This window comes from Mytilus galloprovincialis, chromosome 12 (genome assembly GCF_965363235.1).
Source record: "Mytilus galloprovincialis chromosome 12, xbMytGall1.hap1.1, whole genome shotgun sequence".
Taxonomy (NCBI): Eukaryota; Metazoa; Mollusca; class Bivalvia; order Mytilida; family Mytilidae; genus Mytilus; species Mytilus galloprovincialis.
This window is the reverse complement of record NC_134849.1, coordinates 48,236,912-48,255,243: the sequence shown is the minus strand read 5'-3', so window position 1 is coordinate 48,255,243 and position 18,332 is coordinate 48,236,912. Positions and strand designations below refer to the sequence as shown.

General features: G+C 33.4%; 1 protein-coding gene across 1 annotated transcript; it reads right to left on the bottom strand.

Annotated features, from left to right (window-relative positions):
* Positions 1–3,497: 3,497 nt before the first annotated feature.
* On the bottom strand, positions 3,498–10,274 carry LOC143054043 (uncharacterized). The gene is made up of 2 exons (XM_076226899.1): positions 10,073–10,274; positions 3,498–6,254 (listed from the first exon to the last, which is right to left on the bottom strand). Exon 2 carries the CDS (start codon positions 6,242–6,244, stop codon positions 3,923–3,925), a length of 2,322 nt encoding a protein of 773 aa, XP_076083014.1. The 5' UTR covers positions 6,245–6,254; positions 10,073–10,274; the 3' UTR covers positions 3,498–3,922.
* Positions 10,275–18,332: the final 8,058 nt, after the last annotated feature.

The window sequence follows — 18,332 nt, the reverse complement described above, 5'->3', positions numbered from 1 at the left end:
TTTGTAACTTGGATTACGGAGTGTACTTTGAGAGAAGTTGGACGAAAAATCGATATGCAGTAACAAAAGAACGAATATTGTTGTATTTAACAATTATAAGTATTATGTGATTTTAATCCTTTTAAACGAAGTTTGAAATTGTTTGTCTTTGAAATTAATTGTTGAATAATACACATTACTATTCCCGTTATATATTGTTTAATTTTAATTATTGTTGATATTTAAGTCAAATAATGTGTTAATATACTTAACGAAATGGGTAACGTTGAGGCCAAAGAGCAGTGATAGGCTATGGTTTAGTCTCATTTTTTTTTTGTCGTTTTGGTTTCCGTCAAACAAAATGGTACTCGGATTGACACAAATAACAATAAACGAAGTTGACGTGAACTTTACACGTAGTATATTGACCATTTCACTACTATATATATTCTGATTTAGTGTGTATTTGCTTTTGTTTGTTACCTTGATAAAACATAGACCTCTAACTATTCATGAGATTTGAACATCGGTCAACTGCTGTTTCTTATGTTATATAGTCAAACGAAATGAACGTGGCAACATATTTTAGAAAAACATTTGATTGGTTTTGATGATTTAAGGTAGATAGGGTGTCTTCCTCCATCTTGGATTTTGAAATATTAGAAAACAAGGTCTAGATCTTTGTTGAAATGTGCAAATTTTTATAGAAGTAGGTAATTCATGTGTAAGAATTTTCATTATAATATAGAAAATGCCATGTTTGATCATATTTATGATTGTATTTTACAAAAATAAGAATTCTTTTGTTTGATTTATTTTTTTCCAACTTTGTCAAATAAGGGGAGGCAACTCAAATGCAAGGGCAGACAATCCAGATAGTGTTACTTTTACAATAGAATGTGTTAGGAATTTACCCATTTTTACATGTAGCAAGAAAACGAGTCCGGTGACCCCATTTTTTCTTTTTCTTATCTGAAAGCATAATATTGAAGCTATCTTCTCATATTTTATCTCAAAATTCTATGGTGTGGTTTGTGTTTTATGGCGGAAAAATGGGTTTTCCATGCATAATCTATACAAAATCTTGACAATTTTGAACAACCTGTAGCGTGAAAATAAGTCCGGTGACCCATTCTTTTTATTAATGTTTTTAAACAAGCAGGATATGAACTACATTTTGGCAAATTATTAAAAGATTCTATGGATTATAATTTAGACACCCCATCTACCTTAATGATTTTTGTTTGCAACTTTGCATTTATTCTTTGCAAATGAACATCAATTCTACGAAGAAAATAAGAGATGAATCGTTTTATTTTGTGCATTTACAACAATATATCAGGCTTCTCTTGCGTATGGAGTATACTTTTCTCAATTCAAACGAATTTCAAGCTGCTACTCAGACTTTGTAAATCAGTGTGTAAGCAAAGCATTACTGAGTCAGGGTTTTCTCTGAGAATGTCTACATGTATGTACAATTGATTACAAACATTTTTGATGGCGTCTTTGTCAATTTACTATCAACAAAAAACTTCTTGTTTGCGTCTTTTTCAAATTCATGATCAACTACATCTTATTTGTTGGCGCCTGAGTTGTATTCACTTGTACGTTTGGTTGATTTTGTTTTACCATTTGTGTTGTGTTTCTGTGATGTATGTTTGCACAGTTTTGATAAATGGATCCAAATTGGTGTCACATTAACCTATTGTATACGTTTGGTTGCTCGCCCAATTTTATTAATATGACGGAACTATAAACAGCTGTCATACAAGTGGGTTGTTAGTCAACAACAATAACATTGAAAAAACAGTTAAAATCAGAAGAACTGGAGTCAAGGAGAGTAACTAGACCTAACATGTCATCTGATTGACATCAACGATTGTGTTTGGTCTGGATTTTACAACGATAAGGTTGGAACTGGCGCAGGAGCAATAGGTCGGACGAGAGCCAGTTTCGGCTGCATGTTACATATGGGCAAATGTCAGTTTGCAGATAGAAAATAACGGCACATACGCCTTGGAATATCCAACAAATGTCCCTTATGATGGAAGGATGAATGGGATGAATCTCTCATAGTTTCAAGTTGAACTTTGTGAAAATATAAGCAAAACGGACAGGTGATCAATAAGTGAGAAAAGTGATTCAGCCAGTTGGTTTTCACTACATTGACAAGATCTTCTAGCTGCAAGACCTTTTTTCATTGATGACAATGTCAAGTCGTATCTTTCAAGGGTTGTAACCGTCTGTAATCGATCATTACCAGTCTGTTGACATTTTACCAAATTTGTTTCTCATACTAGTATATGTCAATTTAAAAACTGGCTCCATATTAGATCTAAACAACATAAAGATAACAGCTGTTGGAGTATGTAATTAAAACATCTCAACCAAGTACATTACTCTTCATGGACTTCATTTTGATAATGATGACTAGTATTGTGTTTCTAAAATAACATCGAAGAAAGCAAACTATGTAATCGTAGATGAAATTATCTTTAATATTCTGGATTATACCTACTTTAAATCTAAACTCTGGATATAACGAACAGTATGAGAACTCACAAATATGAAAAAGGAAACTGCATACTGAGAACTTAAGTCTGTTCAATGTTATAGCTCCTATAGACAACAAAACAAGAGTGCACAAGCTGAAATGTTTTTCATAAACTTAAAATTTTCAATTATCAATGAAATGAGGTCAAGGTCAGACAAACCCTATCAGACTGCTCTTTACCTCACAATCATACATATGGTGTCCGCAAAAACAGATATAATTACAAAATAGTTAAACATAGATCAATGAACCATGACAATGAGGTCAAAGTCAGGTGAGCTATGCCAGACAATATGTACATGTCATATAATCATCCAATACACCAAATATAGTTGACCTATTGTTTACAGTATATGAAAAACTTTACCATGAACACTTTACATTGAGTAACGATCCATGAAAATGGGGTCAATGTCAGATAAATCCTGCCCGTCGGAAGATATGCACTTTACACGATGAATTACAATACATTGACCAATGACCCATGAAAATGAGGCCAAGGAAAGATAAAATATGCCAGATATGTACAACCTACAATAGTTACATACACACACTATATTTGACCTATTGCTTATAGTATCCGAGATACTTTAGTATGAAGTTGACCACGAGAACTAATCATTGATTACTGATCTATGAAATGAGGTCAAGGTCAGATAAACACTGATCAATGGACCCATGCATCAAATTTATTCTTTCACTCATAAATAAGTGAGAAATTCAATGCTTTCTTTTCCAAACCTTTAAAATAATATGACAGACGGAAACTTGGTAACATATGGCATCTGCATTCACTGTATATAGGATAGCATCAAGGTCTTCTACCTACTGGATAAAAACCTCGTGGCAAAAAGTTTAAGCTGTCAGCGGATTGTAATCCCTATGTCTCGGATTCTGTGACTTTCGTTTCAAGCGAGACAACAAACATCATTATACTCAATAAATGTGCATAACATTACATACATTTTCTTTCACATATTTAATATTCAATGAGCAAGATATAACAGTCAAACTTGAGCAGAAAATATGGTTTAATAGCACTTGCATATGCAGTCTAAAAAATGTAAAATGTTTAAAGACATTCAGAAGTAGGCAATTCACGCCCTATATCAGAAGAAAATCAAAATTATTTGACAAAAAAAAGAATTTACTTAAAATTCAAATGGATATAGGAAATTAATATTGCGATCTTATTTATATAACATTTGATAATGAGTCGCACAAAGTATATTAGTTGTTTTAAATGAATATGACGACGTTTGTTTGGTAGGTTTTTTAGTGTGTAATATTGTCATATTAATGATTTACGTTGGTCAAATGAAATGTTATCAACACAACTGTCACTTTTTTCAGACAAATTGTCCTTTAGGTGATACTTTCACAATACGGCTACCGCTTTGAATCATCTTCGGCGTCAGTTTGGACCTCTCCTGCCTTAAGAGCATCATCTGGTGCATCTCTTTGTTTATAAGCTGACTGATTTTCCATATTTACGGTAGCCTTCGCCTTAAGAGCTTCAATTTTGGATGGCCATTGTTTTATTTTATTGTCGGCAACATTAACGTTCGTTAAGCATGGTAGTTTGCATATACCTTCGGGTAATGCTTCGAGGAGATTGTCCGACACGTCGATGCTTTTCAATCCAGTCATTTTCACGATATCGCTGGGAAGTGACGTGAGGTCGTTTGACGCAGCGTTTAACAATTCAATTCTGTACAGGTAAGGTAAATCTGCTGGTACCATGTTAATGCTGTTAAAAGAAACGTTCAATACCTTCATTGAAGCCAAAACGTCCCATCTTTCCTCTGGTAAATTTGCTAGACGGTTGTACGATAAATCTAACTCAACAAGTTTTGTCAATTTGTTAATTTCTCCAAATGTTTCTGGTAATATTGAAATTTCATTGTCTGCCAGATTTAAAACTTCCAACTGGTGAAGATCACAAAGACTTTCTGAAAATTCTCTGAGGCTATTGTGGGCTAAATTCAGTTTTCGGAGATTTTGTAGCTGATTGAATTTGTCTGGTATTTCATTTATTCCATTTTTGCTCAGATCTACTTCCTGAAGCGCTCTAAGTTTACAGAAATCTTCTGGTATTACACTGATGGCGTTTTGTGTTAGTTTCACGACGGTCAGAACACGAAGTTTGCAAATGGAATCCCATATTTCAGGAAGTTTTGTATTTGAGGCATCAAGAACTGTGATCAGACGGGCATGGTCTTTCTCAGCAAATTGGCTAAAAATAGACTTATCGTCATCTTTTGGATGAAAGACAGGATTTTCTGCTATATTCAGCGATGTTATTGTCTTTGGTAACATAAACTGAGTCAGCGAATTACCAGCGACATCTAATGTCCGTATCTGAAACATAACATCTAAGCTCTTTGGAAGGGCTGAAATTTGATTCCCTGCAATTTTAAGAACTTCAATGCACCTTAACTTTTTCAAATCTTGTGGAAATCCCTGTATTTTGTTGTGTGATACATCAAGTTCTGTTATAAGCTGATCTTCTCCTAGGGTCTCTGGAATTGCACTTATTTTGTTCTTGGCCGCCGAAAGGGATTTTAATGTTCCTATTTTGCATATATTATCCGGAATAACTTTAAGGTAATTGCCTGAAACATCAAGGGATATCAATGACTTCAGATTAGGCAAATCTTCTGGGAGAACTGTTATTTCGTTCCTTGCCAATTTTATATGTTCTACAAATTTCAATTTGCTCATTTCCTGCATGTTTTGAATTTTGTTTCCTGAAAGCTCGAGTGATTTTAAGTCCTTTAGATCGGAGAAGTTTGGAGGTAACCCGGTCAAAGCATTGTCGGCTGCTTCGAGTGTTTGTAAGCGTTTAAGTTTGTTAATGTTCTTTGGAAGGTATTTCAACATATTTCCGGATAGTAGCAATGTTTTCAATGCAAATTCAATCGCACATAACTCCTCTGGAACAGTTTCTAAGCTATTATGTGACAAATCTAAAAATGTCAAGTATTTCAGGAAACCCATTTCTTTTGGTATCTCGGATAGGTCATTGTGACTCAGATTGAGCCATGTAAGTGTCAAAACATTGTTGATATTGTCTGGGATATGCGCTATGGAATTGTGTGATACGTCTAGCATCTTTAGTGCGGGGTTCTTGACATTAGCGTCTGGCAACTCGATTATTCGGTTTCCTTTCAAAATTATCTGAGCTCCGACTTCGTAAATATTTTTCTTTATAGACTTGATGACGTTGTCGGATAAATCCAAAAGAACGATAGATTTTGATTTGTTGATAGTTTTTGGTATAGCTTTGATTTTATTATTTGAAGCATCGACAGTGGCGAGACTTTCAGCTTTGTGGATGGTTGCCGGTAAACTTTTCAGTTGATTACCGGAGACTAGTAGGGTTTTAAGTGGTTTGATTTTGCATATCGTTCCAGGGAGTGATGTTAGGATGTTATTTCGCAAATCAATGAAAACTAAGTTCTCAAGATCTGAAATTGTCTTTGGAAGTTTCTTTAATCGGTTGTTCTCTCCAAGGAATTTTGTAGATTTTCTCTGTATCTCTTCATTTTTCCAAATCTCTGCTGGTAATGCCTTGACACTGTTTGTAGAAAAATCTACAAAAACTGCAGCTCCTTCAAATTTGAAATGTTTCCGCACTGTTGGTGCAAGCGCTTTAATCTTACTCCCAGGACCTGCCACTGGTATAACCTCTTCTTTTTCTTTTGCCATGTTATATTATCTAAAATGTAAAAAAGGGGTATAAATTTTGAATCAAACAATTAAAAAAAACAATTATGTTAAACCTTCAGTAGTGTGCATGTTGCTACTGTTATTATAACAAAATTTGATAACATGATCGGTCTTCCTTTGAATTTAGGTTTAAATTTCCGCGTTTAAAAGGAATGTTTAATTAAAATTCCATGCAGCGTAAAACTTCGCATTTGTTTCTACATGCCGTTTGCATTGATTAAATTAGTTAGAATCATGCAATAATTCATATTGGCTTTGTTGGCTTTGTGAATTCGATCGCAGTTTATTCGGAACAAACCATATTTAGCACTCTAACCTACCTAAATATTATTACTTGTAAAATTCCTGTTTCGTAAACGAAGATATCTAGCTCTAAAGATAATTTCATCCTTTCTTAAAACTTAACTTAACTTTAATTGATAATTTGCAAATTACACCCCATGGATATGGGTCAAGAATAACACAAATAAATTAAAGTTAGGTATTAAAACAAAACAGTCAAGAATTACCAGAACAAACATAAAACGCAGACATTCCAAATAGTATGGACCTTGTCGGAAAATACGCAAAGTACAAACATATTGAACTATGGTAACGTTGTAGCCATAACGCTGTGTTGTATGACGTTACTGTATAGATTTTGAACAACCACAAGGACGTTCAAAGGGTTAAACTCAATTTCCAATCATACTGTGTTTTAAAAACTAAGATTCCACAACAGATCTCCCTAATGGTTTCCCTAAAACTGATCTAATCACAAGTCATGCATGTAAACTACGCAAAAGACAATAGACCATGAATATGGGGACGGGATCACATACTCTCCATGAAAATGAGATGTCTGAATGCTTATACAACTGCATACCAAATACTATTGACATACCACTAGTGTTTCCACACAAACCAATACACTGTTGACACCGCCAACGCCGGAAACAAAACGCCTTAGTCTCACTTTGTTTACTCCGTCGAAATGAGACAAACACGCGACGAGCGCCTATTTTTTAGCAGTTAGATCGACACTAAAAAATTGTCAATCGTTTAAACTAAAAGCCCTGTGTGTAGAATTACTAGTATACTAGAGTATACCAGTATGTGTTCACTATCAAAACAGTTTAAGAACGTTGTAAAGTTTGTGCATTATTTTTTATCCTCGGTCGTATGCCCAACAATTAATACAAATAGGAAAAACATGTCACATAGTGATAATCGAGCCAGAACATTTGTTTTTCCCCTTAAACCATGACACTTAGTTTTTCTCTACTCTACATGTGTTTATCGTCTACGAAATATTTGTCACTTTGAGCAAACAAAATCAATCAATCAATCAATATATTTTGTTAGGTGTTTAATTTATCATTGATGTACTGCATATAATTCGATAATGGTGAAATAGTGGAAGCGATTGTTTTTCAGATCTGTAAATATTGACATGAACCTATCAATGAATTACACGAAATTGTATTTCATTAGTTTCATTTTGTTTACAGTCTACATGACTGAAATCGATTCCGCTTTTGAAAGTTACTATACATTTTTAATCAAATATCGCACAGATAAACATTGTTTCTATGACAAAAATCGAAAGTGTATGCCAGATACATCATAAATATTTTGAAAATTTTATTATAAAACTGCAGTGAACGAAATCGTCGTGAATGAAAACTGATGATGCATTTTACAAAGCCACTTATTGAACTTGCCGAGGAAAGCAACACACTAATGCTTTGGATTAGATTTAACATTTTCAGTATTCTTCTCATATTTCTAATTAGAAAAATTACATTTAAGTTAAATCCAAATAGATGTAAACTTTCTATACTCATAACAATATCAATTTTTCATAATGTTCAATAATTGAAATAGATATACAATAGGTAAAAGCAATGTCCGTAGAACAGAACGGATATGAATCATTGTGAAAGAGAGAAAGAGAAAATTAGAAAGAAGACTGCACGGTGTGAGTAAAATATGTCCTGACGAAAAGCTGTGTTGAAAAATGTCAATCATTTTAAATACTATTGTTCGGATATTAATACTTTAATCGCCTATCGTCTACATGAAAACAAAGCCAATTCATGAACCATTAAAATGCTATTGAGACTTTAATAATACCGCGAACTTTAATTGTCCCTTCTTTAATATCAATTATTCCTTTATAAACAATTGAATTAAAAAAGAAATAGCGTTCCCACGTCGTCGCATCACATATGCAGGTTTTTGAACATACAAATGAGTCCTTTCCTTCTGTTATATATAGGACTATTATACTAACAAAATGTGCTTACATTGTCATTTCGGGGCCTTTTATAGCCGACTATGCGGTATGGGCTTTGCTCATTGTTGAAGGCCGTACGGTGACCTATAGTTGTTAATTTCTGTGTCATTTTGGTCTCTTGTGGAGAGTTGTCTCATTGGCAATCATACCACATCTTCTTATTTTTATATTAGACTGTAGTTAAGGGTCTCATATTTTGTGTGCTATTACCAGTTCTTAGATATTTGGCGTATTTATTTGTATATACAGTGTTTGAGTTGAAAAAGAAAACATTTGAAAATAGTTTAAACGAAAGAATACACAATACACCACATCATACAAATGTTAACGTTATTTACAAATGTTCACATGCTAACCATTTATCAACTTTTTAAAATGTTATAGGTCAAGTGATTGAATAGAGCAAAAAGATATATTGTATTTCCCATCAAACTTTGTTTCCCTTTTGTATGCCTCATTAAAAAAAAAAACAGAATTAAAGGAAAAGATTAAAATACATGAGAGAGAAAAATGGGGATAAAAGATTTACAAATTGGAAGCAAAGTGGTATTACAGTTTTAAACTTTTTGACACCGTTTTCGTTGTTAAAACATGTTTTGTTATATATCTTAAGTAGGACAGTCATAGCTTATGCCATGAATGTAAAATGAATAAGACTTCATTGCAACATAATATACATAAAACCACTTGGGGTTTAATTTTTGCATTTATTACGAAAATTTAAATCAAACTGAGTAATCATTACAATAATATAGATCGGATTACTAAATAATATATGATATTAAATGTTTCAAATTAGGTTAAACCAAGCTTAAACATTGATCTTTATATTAATCATATTAAATACGTCTAATTGGGTCCGTGCGTTTATAAATCTGTGCCACAAAAAGTTAACTGTGTACTTTATACCAATTCAGTTAGTCTCGTAGGGACTAGGTGTGGAAATTAAAATTTGATTGATTTATTTACCAAAATATCAACCCTTATATTACCCATAAAGCATGCCAATTGAAATACTTGTGTAAACAATAATTTTTCATTTATAATACTTTATTTCATGCAATTTATACAGCTTTGATATTCTGTAACTTGATGTTCAATAACATATCATGGGATGATTTGTGCTAAAACAAATGTATACTGATCCGATTCCAAAACTTGGTGTCAGTTTCAAAAAAAGTTGTTTAGTCTTAAAAAGAGCAAAGTGACAGCTTAATGCTAATTTGACCATATTATATATATTCTATAATTTGGTCGAGAGTGAGGGAAAGAGCGGGCGGACAGATGTAACATAAAATTACCATACCATAGCGTTTAGCGAAAAAAACGTCATAAAAACTTTAGGGATTTTTTTTGAATTATCAAAATAGCTCAAACTGCATTAAGTGTGGAGAGATCAACGAGAACATTCATGGCCAAGACTTTTAGTCATTTAAATTAACGAGTGCATACCAACATGTTCTTTCACACTAAATGATATTTACGTGAATTAAAAGTCTATTATTTAATTGTCGAATATTTTAACTTACCTATGTTTCCTTTGATAGTTATCATTTACAAAATCCACAATTTCATTTTATTCAACTTGGAGATAGATCTACTTTTTCCTGGTCAACATTTGTTTTGTAGTGTATTATATCTATCCAAAGTTAAAACCAAAGCGGCCCTGGTGACGTACGTTGCTATGAAATTATTAAACTCCATTGATTGAAGAGCTCCGAGTACTATACAATAGTGAATTATGAACTATTCAACCAAAACATTTAAAGGTAATACTAGTTTTCGGTATAGTTTTTACCTATAAAGTAAATATAACATACAAATTTATCTGTCGGTTGTATATATTGAAAAGGTAAATTGAACAACTTTTAAACAGATAATATTTATTTCCACTAGATCAGAGTCATACAAAACGTATCTGTAGGCCTCCAGCTAGTAAGATATATATTCAATTAGATAAATAATTAAGATTGCGTACAGTTATTTTAAAAGTAAAACATAGTTACAGTTTTGTTTGTTGTGTGAGTTTGACTTATGTATAAGTATATATTATTTGTTGTGGTGTTTTTCTGGAACATTGAGCATATTGTAGATGGCCCTTCGTTTTGTTTTACTTAATGATTCATAAAAATGACAACTCGGATTGATCATTCTCCTTTCCAAAATATTTGCCATCAACTATTGATAACGATTATAGTAACTTCATTAACTAACACAGAAACCTCTGATGTAAGAGAGTAATAATATACACAATGTAGATATAATATTTAACAAACAGAACAAAAGAAATGATGAAACACAAAAAATCAATGAAAAAGACAAACATGAACCAACTACAACCAATAAACTACAGACTCCTAACTTGGAACAGGCATATATAGAACTAGGCGGGATTAAAACATGTTTGTGAGACCTCAACCCTCCCTTTAGGCTTAACCTGCAACAGTGGTGTTACAGCTGAACATAAGATCAAACCATAAAAATCAGATAAAAAAGGCTTAACTCATCAGATCGATACAAATCAGAAAAAACATCAAACAATATCACAAACTGGGCGTAGCGGAGTATTTTTAAACCATCCCCCATCAATAACAACAAAAAAGACCATACGTAAAGATTTCTGAGAACTCGTTACTGACAGACTAGAGACAGCTAGTTCAAAGCTAATAAAATTCATCCTGTATCTAAGACCAGGCAGTACACATTCGGTGGATTTAGTGTTAATACGTCATTAACAGTCAGAGAAAACACACGACCGTGTGCAATGCCAAAATATATAGATATTAACAGATTGTAGTGCCGTAGTACATGCATGTGTGTTTAACACTTTTAGAATCATATTCAAGACAGTGTGGTTGTGGCCATTGATTGACGACCTTAATTATCCCATTGACTGGGACATATTAGGTGAACGTTTGTCTGTAACGACCACTGCTCACTACTTACTTATTATAGAATTTAAACTGTGGGGTAACCAAAGGTTCTTAACGCCTTCATAATAAAATAATTCGAAAAATTAATCAGGAATATTATTGATATAAATCATAACATCGTGTTATACCTGATTAATTTTTCGAATAACTTCATTTAGGTGTTGAGAACCTTTGGTGACCCCACAGTTTAAGTGTCTTTAACAAGTACATAGTGAGCAGTGGTCGTTACAGACAAACGTTCACATAATCTGACCCAGTCAATGGGATAATTTAGGTTGTCAATCAATGGCCACAGCCACACTGTTTTGAATATGATTCTATCTAGTACGTTTTTTTTTACTGATAACAAATAGACATGTGGAGATGTGGAATGCATGTCAATAAGACAACTCTCAACCCAGATCTATTTATTAATACCAATTAAAACAATATTCAAAGATATAACTAAAGTCTTGCATTGGTCACCTTTTAGAGTAAATGTATTGAAAGGATTGACAAGTTTACCTGAATCGTATCTTAGTTTCCAGGCTCGGGTAACAACATCACCGTAAATTGAAGATGTGCTATTCCGTATGAAATAAGTTTTCTGAATGTACCATCAAACTTACAAGCCAGTACTATGACCTTTGCAAAACAACCGACTTTATCCTTTATATTCATTGTGATAACATGTATTAGGTAAACTTCACTGTGCTGACCTTTTAAGCACGCTATTTTTTTAAAACTTTTTCAGATAAGGAATCATCTTCGCTAGCCAAGAGTTATGATCCACTTCCCTGATGATAAAGAATGAAATCGAGACCGTCTAAATCATGTTTTCAGTATTTTCATTTGAATAATATCACTTTCTATACATTCGTTTTTTTTAATTTCATAAAGGTAGGTTTATACTGAGGACGGAAAACCAAAATCAAAAAGAGTAACTGAAATGGAACTTCCAACAACTGCAAGAATGGAAAGCATGAAACACACTAGTACTGTTTCTCTCATATATTGGTTACGTCTCAGTATCTTAATATTAACCTTGTCTTATGTATCCTCAGTTGTATTTATCATTTTCTATCTATTGATAGTAGCTCACTAAACCCAGGATAAAAGAAGGGTTCCAACTATACGCCCCATTCAAATGCATTGATTGTCCAAAAAAGGGGGCCAGGGGGGGGGGGGGGGGGGTTCAACCCTTGACCCGTTCCCCTGGATCAGCCACTGTAACATGTCTCGCTTACTTCACTAACCATGGTTGATTATATGATGAAAGGTCTTGAGAGTAGTTATCTGTAAGGACCGTGCAAAAGGACAAGGAAGTGGTATGTCATCAAATCAGACATTGATACTTATGGAGAATGCCTGAATGGTTCATGGCAATGAAGTCAAGGTCAGATATCCACTGCCAGACAGAAAATACAATCATTTCATACACCAAATATATTTGACCTTCTGCTTCAAGTATCCACTTAGGCACTAAAACCTGTCCATGAAAACTTAATATTGGTCAAAGAACAATGAGCATGAGGTCAAGGTCAGATGAATCCTTGCAAGGCAGAAAGGTACACCTTACAATCATTACCTTTCCAACTAATCATGAAATTGAGGACAAAGGTCAAATGTAATCTGCCAGGTCTCTTATAGCCGACTATGCAGTATGTTTTTTCTCTCTCATTTTGGAAGGACTTAGGTTGCTTACATTCACTTCATTTGAACTCTGGTGAACAGTGGAAGGGAGTAAAGACAGAAAGACAGAAGGACAGTCAAGGGTAAAAAAAAAGCCCCTTAGACATAACATAACAAGAGGCTATCTGAGAGACAGCAAACTGGATTTTCCTGCAGAGGTCAAACCCTGAACAGTTGAGCAAGTATATACACAACATTTAAGCTAACAAGAGTGCACACACTGAAATGTCTCGCCTTCTTTACTAATCATTGATATTATGTTGATAGTCCTAAATGTAAAGCTTTATTACAACTGTCACATAAACTTAAGGTTAACTAAGAAAACCAAACATTGATCAATGAACCATGAAAATGATGTCAAGGTCAGATTAACATGATAAACCATGCCAGGCAGACATGTACAGCTAACCATTCTTCCATACAACAAATATAGTTGACCTATAGCTTATAGTTTAAGAAAAACAAACCAAAACACAAAAACTTAACACTGAACTGTGAGAATGACGTCAAGGTCAAATAAAATCTGCACGACTGACATAGATCATAAAATATTTACATACAGCAATTAAAGAACCTTAGTGAGCACGCTCACATACCCCACGTCCCCACATTGTCATTGGAGAAATTAAATAAGTATAAGAAAAAAAAATTGTATAAGAAAAAATATTGAATAATAATTTCCTGTCAATATACATAGTATGTCCTTATTTTCTATAAAATTTCATGAAATTTTGTTGTGTGTTTTCAGAGGAGTTGAGATGACAAACTGTTGCAGAAGTACATTGAAGCAAATAAGTTCAAAGGAGCATAACTCCTAGAAAAAAAATTGAACCGTAATTTCCTGTTGATATTCACATCTACATAGTATGTCCTTATTATCTACAAAGTTTCATGAAATTCTGTTGTGTGGTTTGAGAGGAGTTGCGATGACAAACTGTTGCAGTAGTACATTAAAGTAAATAAGTTCAAAGGGGCGTAACTCCTAGAAAAAAAATTGAATCGCAATTTCCCGTCGATATGCACAACTACATAGTATGTCCTTATTATCTGAAAAGGTTTCGTGAAATTCTGTTGTGTGGTTTGAGAGGAGTTGCGATGACAAACTGTTGCAGTAGAACATTAAAGTAAATAAGTTCAAAGGGGTGTAACTCCTAGAAAAAAAATTGAATCTGATTTCCCGTCGATATGCACAACTACATAGTATGTCCTTATTATCTGAAAAGGTTTCGTAAAATTCTGTTGTGTGGTTTGAGAGGAGTTGCGATGACAAACTGTTGCAGTAGTACATTAAAGTAAATAAGTTCAAAGGGGCGTAACTCCTAGAAAAAAAATTGAATCGCAATTTCCCGTCGATATGCACAACTACATAGTATGTCCTTATTATCTGAAAAGGTTTCGTGAAATTCTGTTGTGTGGTTTGAGAGGAGTTGCGATGACAAACTGTTGCAGTAGTACATTAAAGTAAATAAGTTCAAAGGGGCGTAACTCCTAGAAAAAAAATTGAAACGCAATTTCCCGTCCATATGCACAACTACATAGTATGTCCTTATTATCTGAAATTCTGTTGTGTGGTTTGAGAGGAGTTGCGATGACAAGAAACAGGACTGACGGACGGACGGACGGACAGGTCAAAAACATTATACCCTCCGCAACTTCGTTGCGTGGGGTATAAATATAGTTGGCCTATTGCTTATTGTATTAAAAAAAATAGACCAAACCTCAAAAACTTAACTTTGACCACTAAACCATGAAAATGAGGTCAAGGTCAGATGACACCTACCAGCTAGACATGTACACCTTACAATCATTTCAAATAAAATCTGCACGACTGACATAGATCATAAAATATTTACATACACCAAATATAGTTGGCCTATTGCTTATTGTATTAAAAAAATAGACCAAACCTCAAAAACTTAACTTTGACCACTAAACCATGAAAATGAAGTCAAGGTCAGATGACACCTACCAACTAGACATGTACACCTTACAATCATTTCATACACCAAATATAGTAGACAAATTGCATACAGTATACGCAAAACAGACCAAAACACAAAAACTTAACTATAACCACTGAACCATGAAAATGAGGTCAAGGTCAGATGACACCTTCCAGTTGGACATGTACACCTTACAGTCCTTCAAAACACCGAAAATACTAGACCTATTGCTTATAGTATCTGAGATATGGACTTGACCACCAAGATTTAACCTTGTTCCCTGATCCATGAAATGAGGTCGAGGTCAAATGAAAACTGTCTGACGGGCATGAGGACCTTGCAAGGTACGCACATACCATTGGACATTGGACATGTGATGGACTGAAACTTCGTAACATGAGGCCTCCATATACAAAGTATGAAGCATCCAGGTCTTCTACCTTCTAAAATATAAAGCTTTTAAGAAGTGAGCTAACACTGCCGCCTGATCACTATCCCTATGTCAAGTTTTCTGCAACTAAAGTCGCAGGCTTGACAAAAACAGCTCTGAATTTTGAATGTGATTGAATATTTGACACAGCATGGGTTTGTGACACAAAATACGGTACTTTGGTTAATTGTTTATATCTATTGACAAGAGCTCTCTTTTGTTTTTATAAATTTTAGATTTTACGTTTCCGAGTTATGGTACACAATTTTTAAATCTTTCAAGAACCATAACTCCTGATCAATAAAATGAATATCAAACTTGTCCTCCATTTTGTCATCAGTATCAACATATTAAATTTAAATAAGCATTGGTTGAAAGGTTTATGAGTAAATGCACGGACATGACTGGAAACGCCATTTTTCAATCTTTCAAGAACCATAACTCCAGAACAGGAAAAGTCAAAATAGTCATTATTAAACTTGACTTTTATTTTTTTGTCAGTAACAACATATCAAAGTTTGAAAAGCTTTGATTGAAAGGTTCATGAGTAAATGCACAGACATGACTGGAAACACCATTTTTCAATCTTTCAAGAACCATAACTCCTGAAAGGTAAAAGTCAAAATCGTCATTTTTGAACATGACCTCCATTTTGTTGTCAGTAACAACAAATTAAAATTTGAAAGCTTTGGTTAAACAGTCCATGAGTAGATGCACAGACAACATTTGGCTGTTGCCCGCCAACCACACGCCTGAATCCCCAAATCATTAACCAGTATTTTAGACCAAAATTCGGTTAAAAATACAAATATCTAGTATTTCTTGTATTTTAATTTTAAACAAGCAGCGATGTGACAAAAATATACAAAAATATCAACATAACCCAATTTCCCCCAAAATGAACATTTGATGGTTTATACATAAATGTCAAGAATATTTTCCAAATGTATAATAAAAACCATAAAAATAAATATGAAATTACGATTCAGGTACTAGTTTCCTTTAATATTAAATTGTTATTTGGATGGAGAGTTGTCTCATTGGCACTCATACCACATCTTCCTATATCTATTAGGTGTAGAAAACTTGATCTGATCAAGATGATCCTGGTCTATATTTTATTGTAGAATTCTTAAAATTAAATAACACCAGATGCTCCAAAGTTATAGTGTCTTCGGACAACGATGACAACGTCAACAACTATACCAATGTCATACCGATATACGACCGCAAAATTTTTTTGTGGTCGTATTAAAACTTTGTTTTTCAGACTTTTAAAATTCTTCTTCACTCTTAAATACTTTTCCGACATGCTTTATTTGTGGACTCATGTGATAATTAATGAAACTGTATCTAAAAAATAAATAATTTGATTTAAATTGTAAAACAACTAGTATTAGAAAAACAAGAGATCCTAAATGAATTGTTCATATGTAAAAAAAATTGCCATTTTTATATTTATTTTTTTCTTCATTGCACTCAGTTATGTTTGCCTTTTAAGTAGATCTTACATTTATTTAGTGTTTTTATTAGTAGGTCAAATATTCATAAACAACTCTTAAAGTTTTTTTAGATAAAATAAAACACCATTTAATGGCAATTAGTTCTAGAACTAGTGTGATAATTTGGACATGATGATTCAATTAATATTTATTACAGATTTTATTTGCTTTCACTAAGAAAATCTACATACAAACACATAGAGGAAAGTAAATAATTTTTGTCTTATATAAAAATTAAGTGGGAATTACTGAGTTGTTCATTTCTTCAAAGTTCCTCAATGATGCATTTTTACAGATTAAGCAAAGACAAAACCAAAGAAGCATAAACTGTTATCACACAGATATGTCTCACCTTTTTGTAATTTTGATTATGCAAATTTTGAAATCCAAATAGCAATTAATACTCTAACATCTTACACAAGTTATGCAAATATTAAAAGTCAATGAACCATGACTGAGTTATATGGCTAAACAATCTCCATGTAAATGAAATGTGCCAATGCTAATACAACTGCATACTAAATACCATTGACTTATTATAAGTCAGTCCCATATCTAAATACAAATATTAACTTGTAAACTATGTAAAAGTTTCAAGTCAATGAACCATGAAGAGGGGGTGGGCTATATAATCTCCATGGAATCAATACTTGCAAATGCCAATAAATTTGCATACCAAATATTATTGACCTAACATAAGCAATTCATCTTAAACTGATCTAATCACAAACTAATACATGTAAACTAAGATAAGTTTCAGTCATTAGACTGTGACTGAGGGGCAAGGCCAAATATTCTCCATGGAAATGAGATGTGCAAAAGCTTATACAACTGAATACCAATTAACATTGGCCATCCACTAATGGTTTCCCTTGAACTGACCTAATCACGAACTACATGTAATACATGATAACTTAGAAAAATTTTCAGTCAATAGGCCATGACTAAGGAGGCAGAGCAAAATTATCTCCATGAAAACGAGATATGCCAATGCTTATACAACTGCATACCAAATATCATTGACCTACCACTTGTGGTTCCCCATAAACTGACCTAATCACAAACTAAAACATGTAAAATAAGCAATAGTTTTGAAGTCAATAGACCATGACTGAGGGGGCAGGGCCAAATAATCTCCATGGAAATGAGATGTGCCAATGCTTATACAACTGCATACCAAATATGATTGACCTACCACTTGCTGTTCACCATAAAATAGACGGAATCAGAAACCAATATCGCCCACGCCGGAAACAGCATACCTATGTCTTGCTTTTTGACTCCGTCAAGGCAAGTCAAAAACAGATGAT

Excerpts from the sequence above, each read along its gene's own strand:
- LOC143054043 (XM_076226899.1), bottom strand. The coding sequence starts at position 6,244 with ATGGCAAAAGAAAAAGAAGAGGTTATACCAGTGGCAGGTCCTGGGAGT.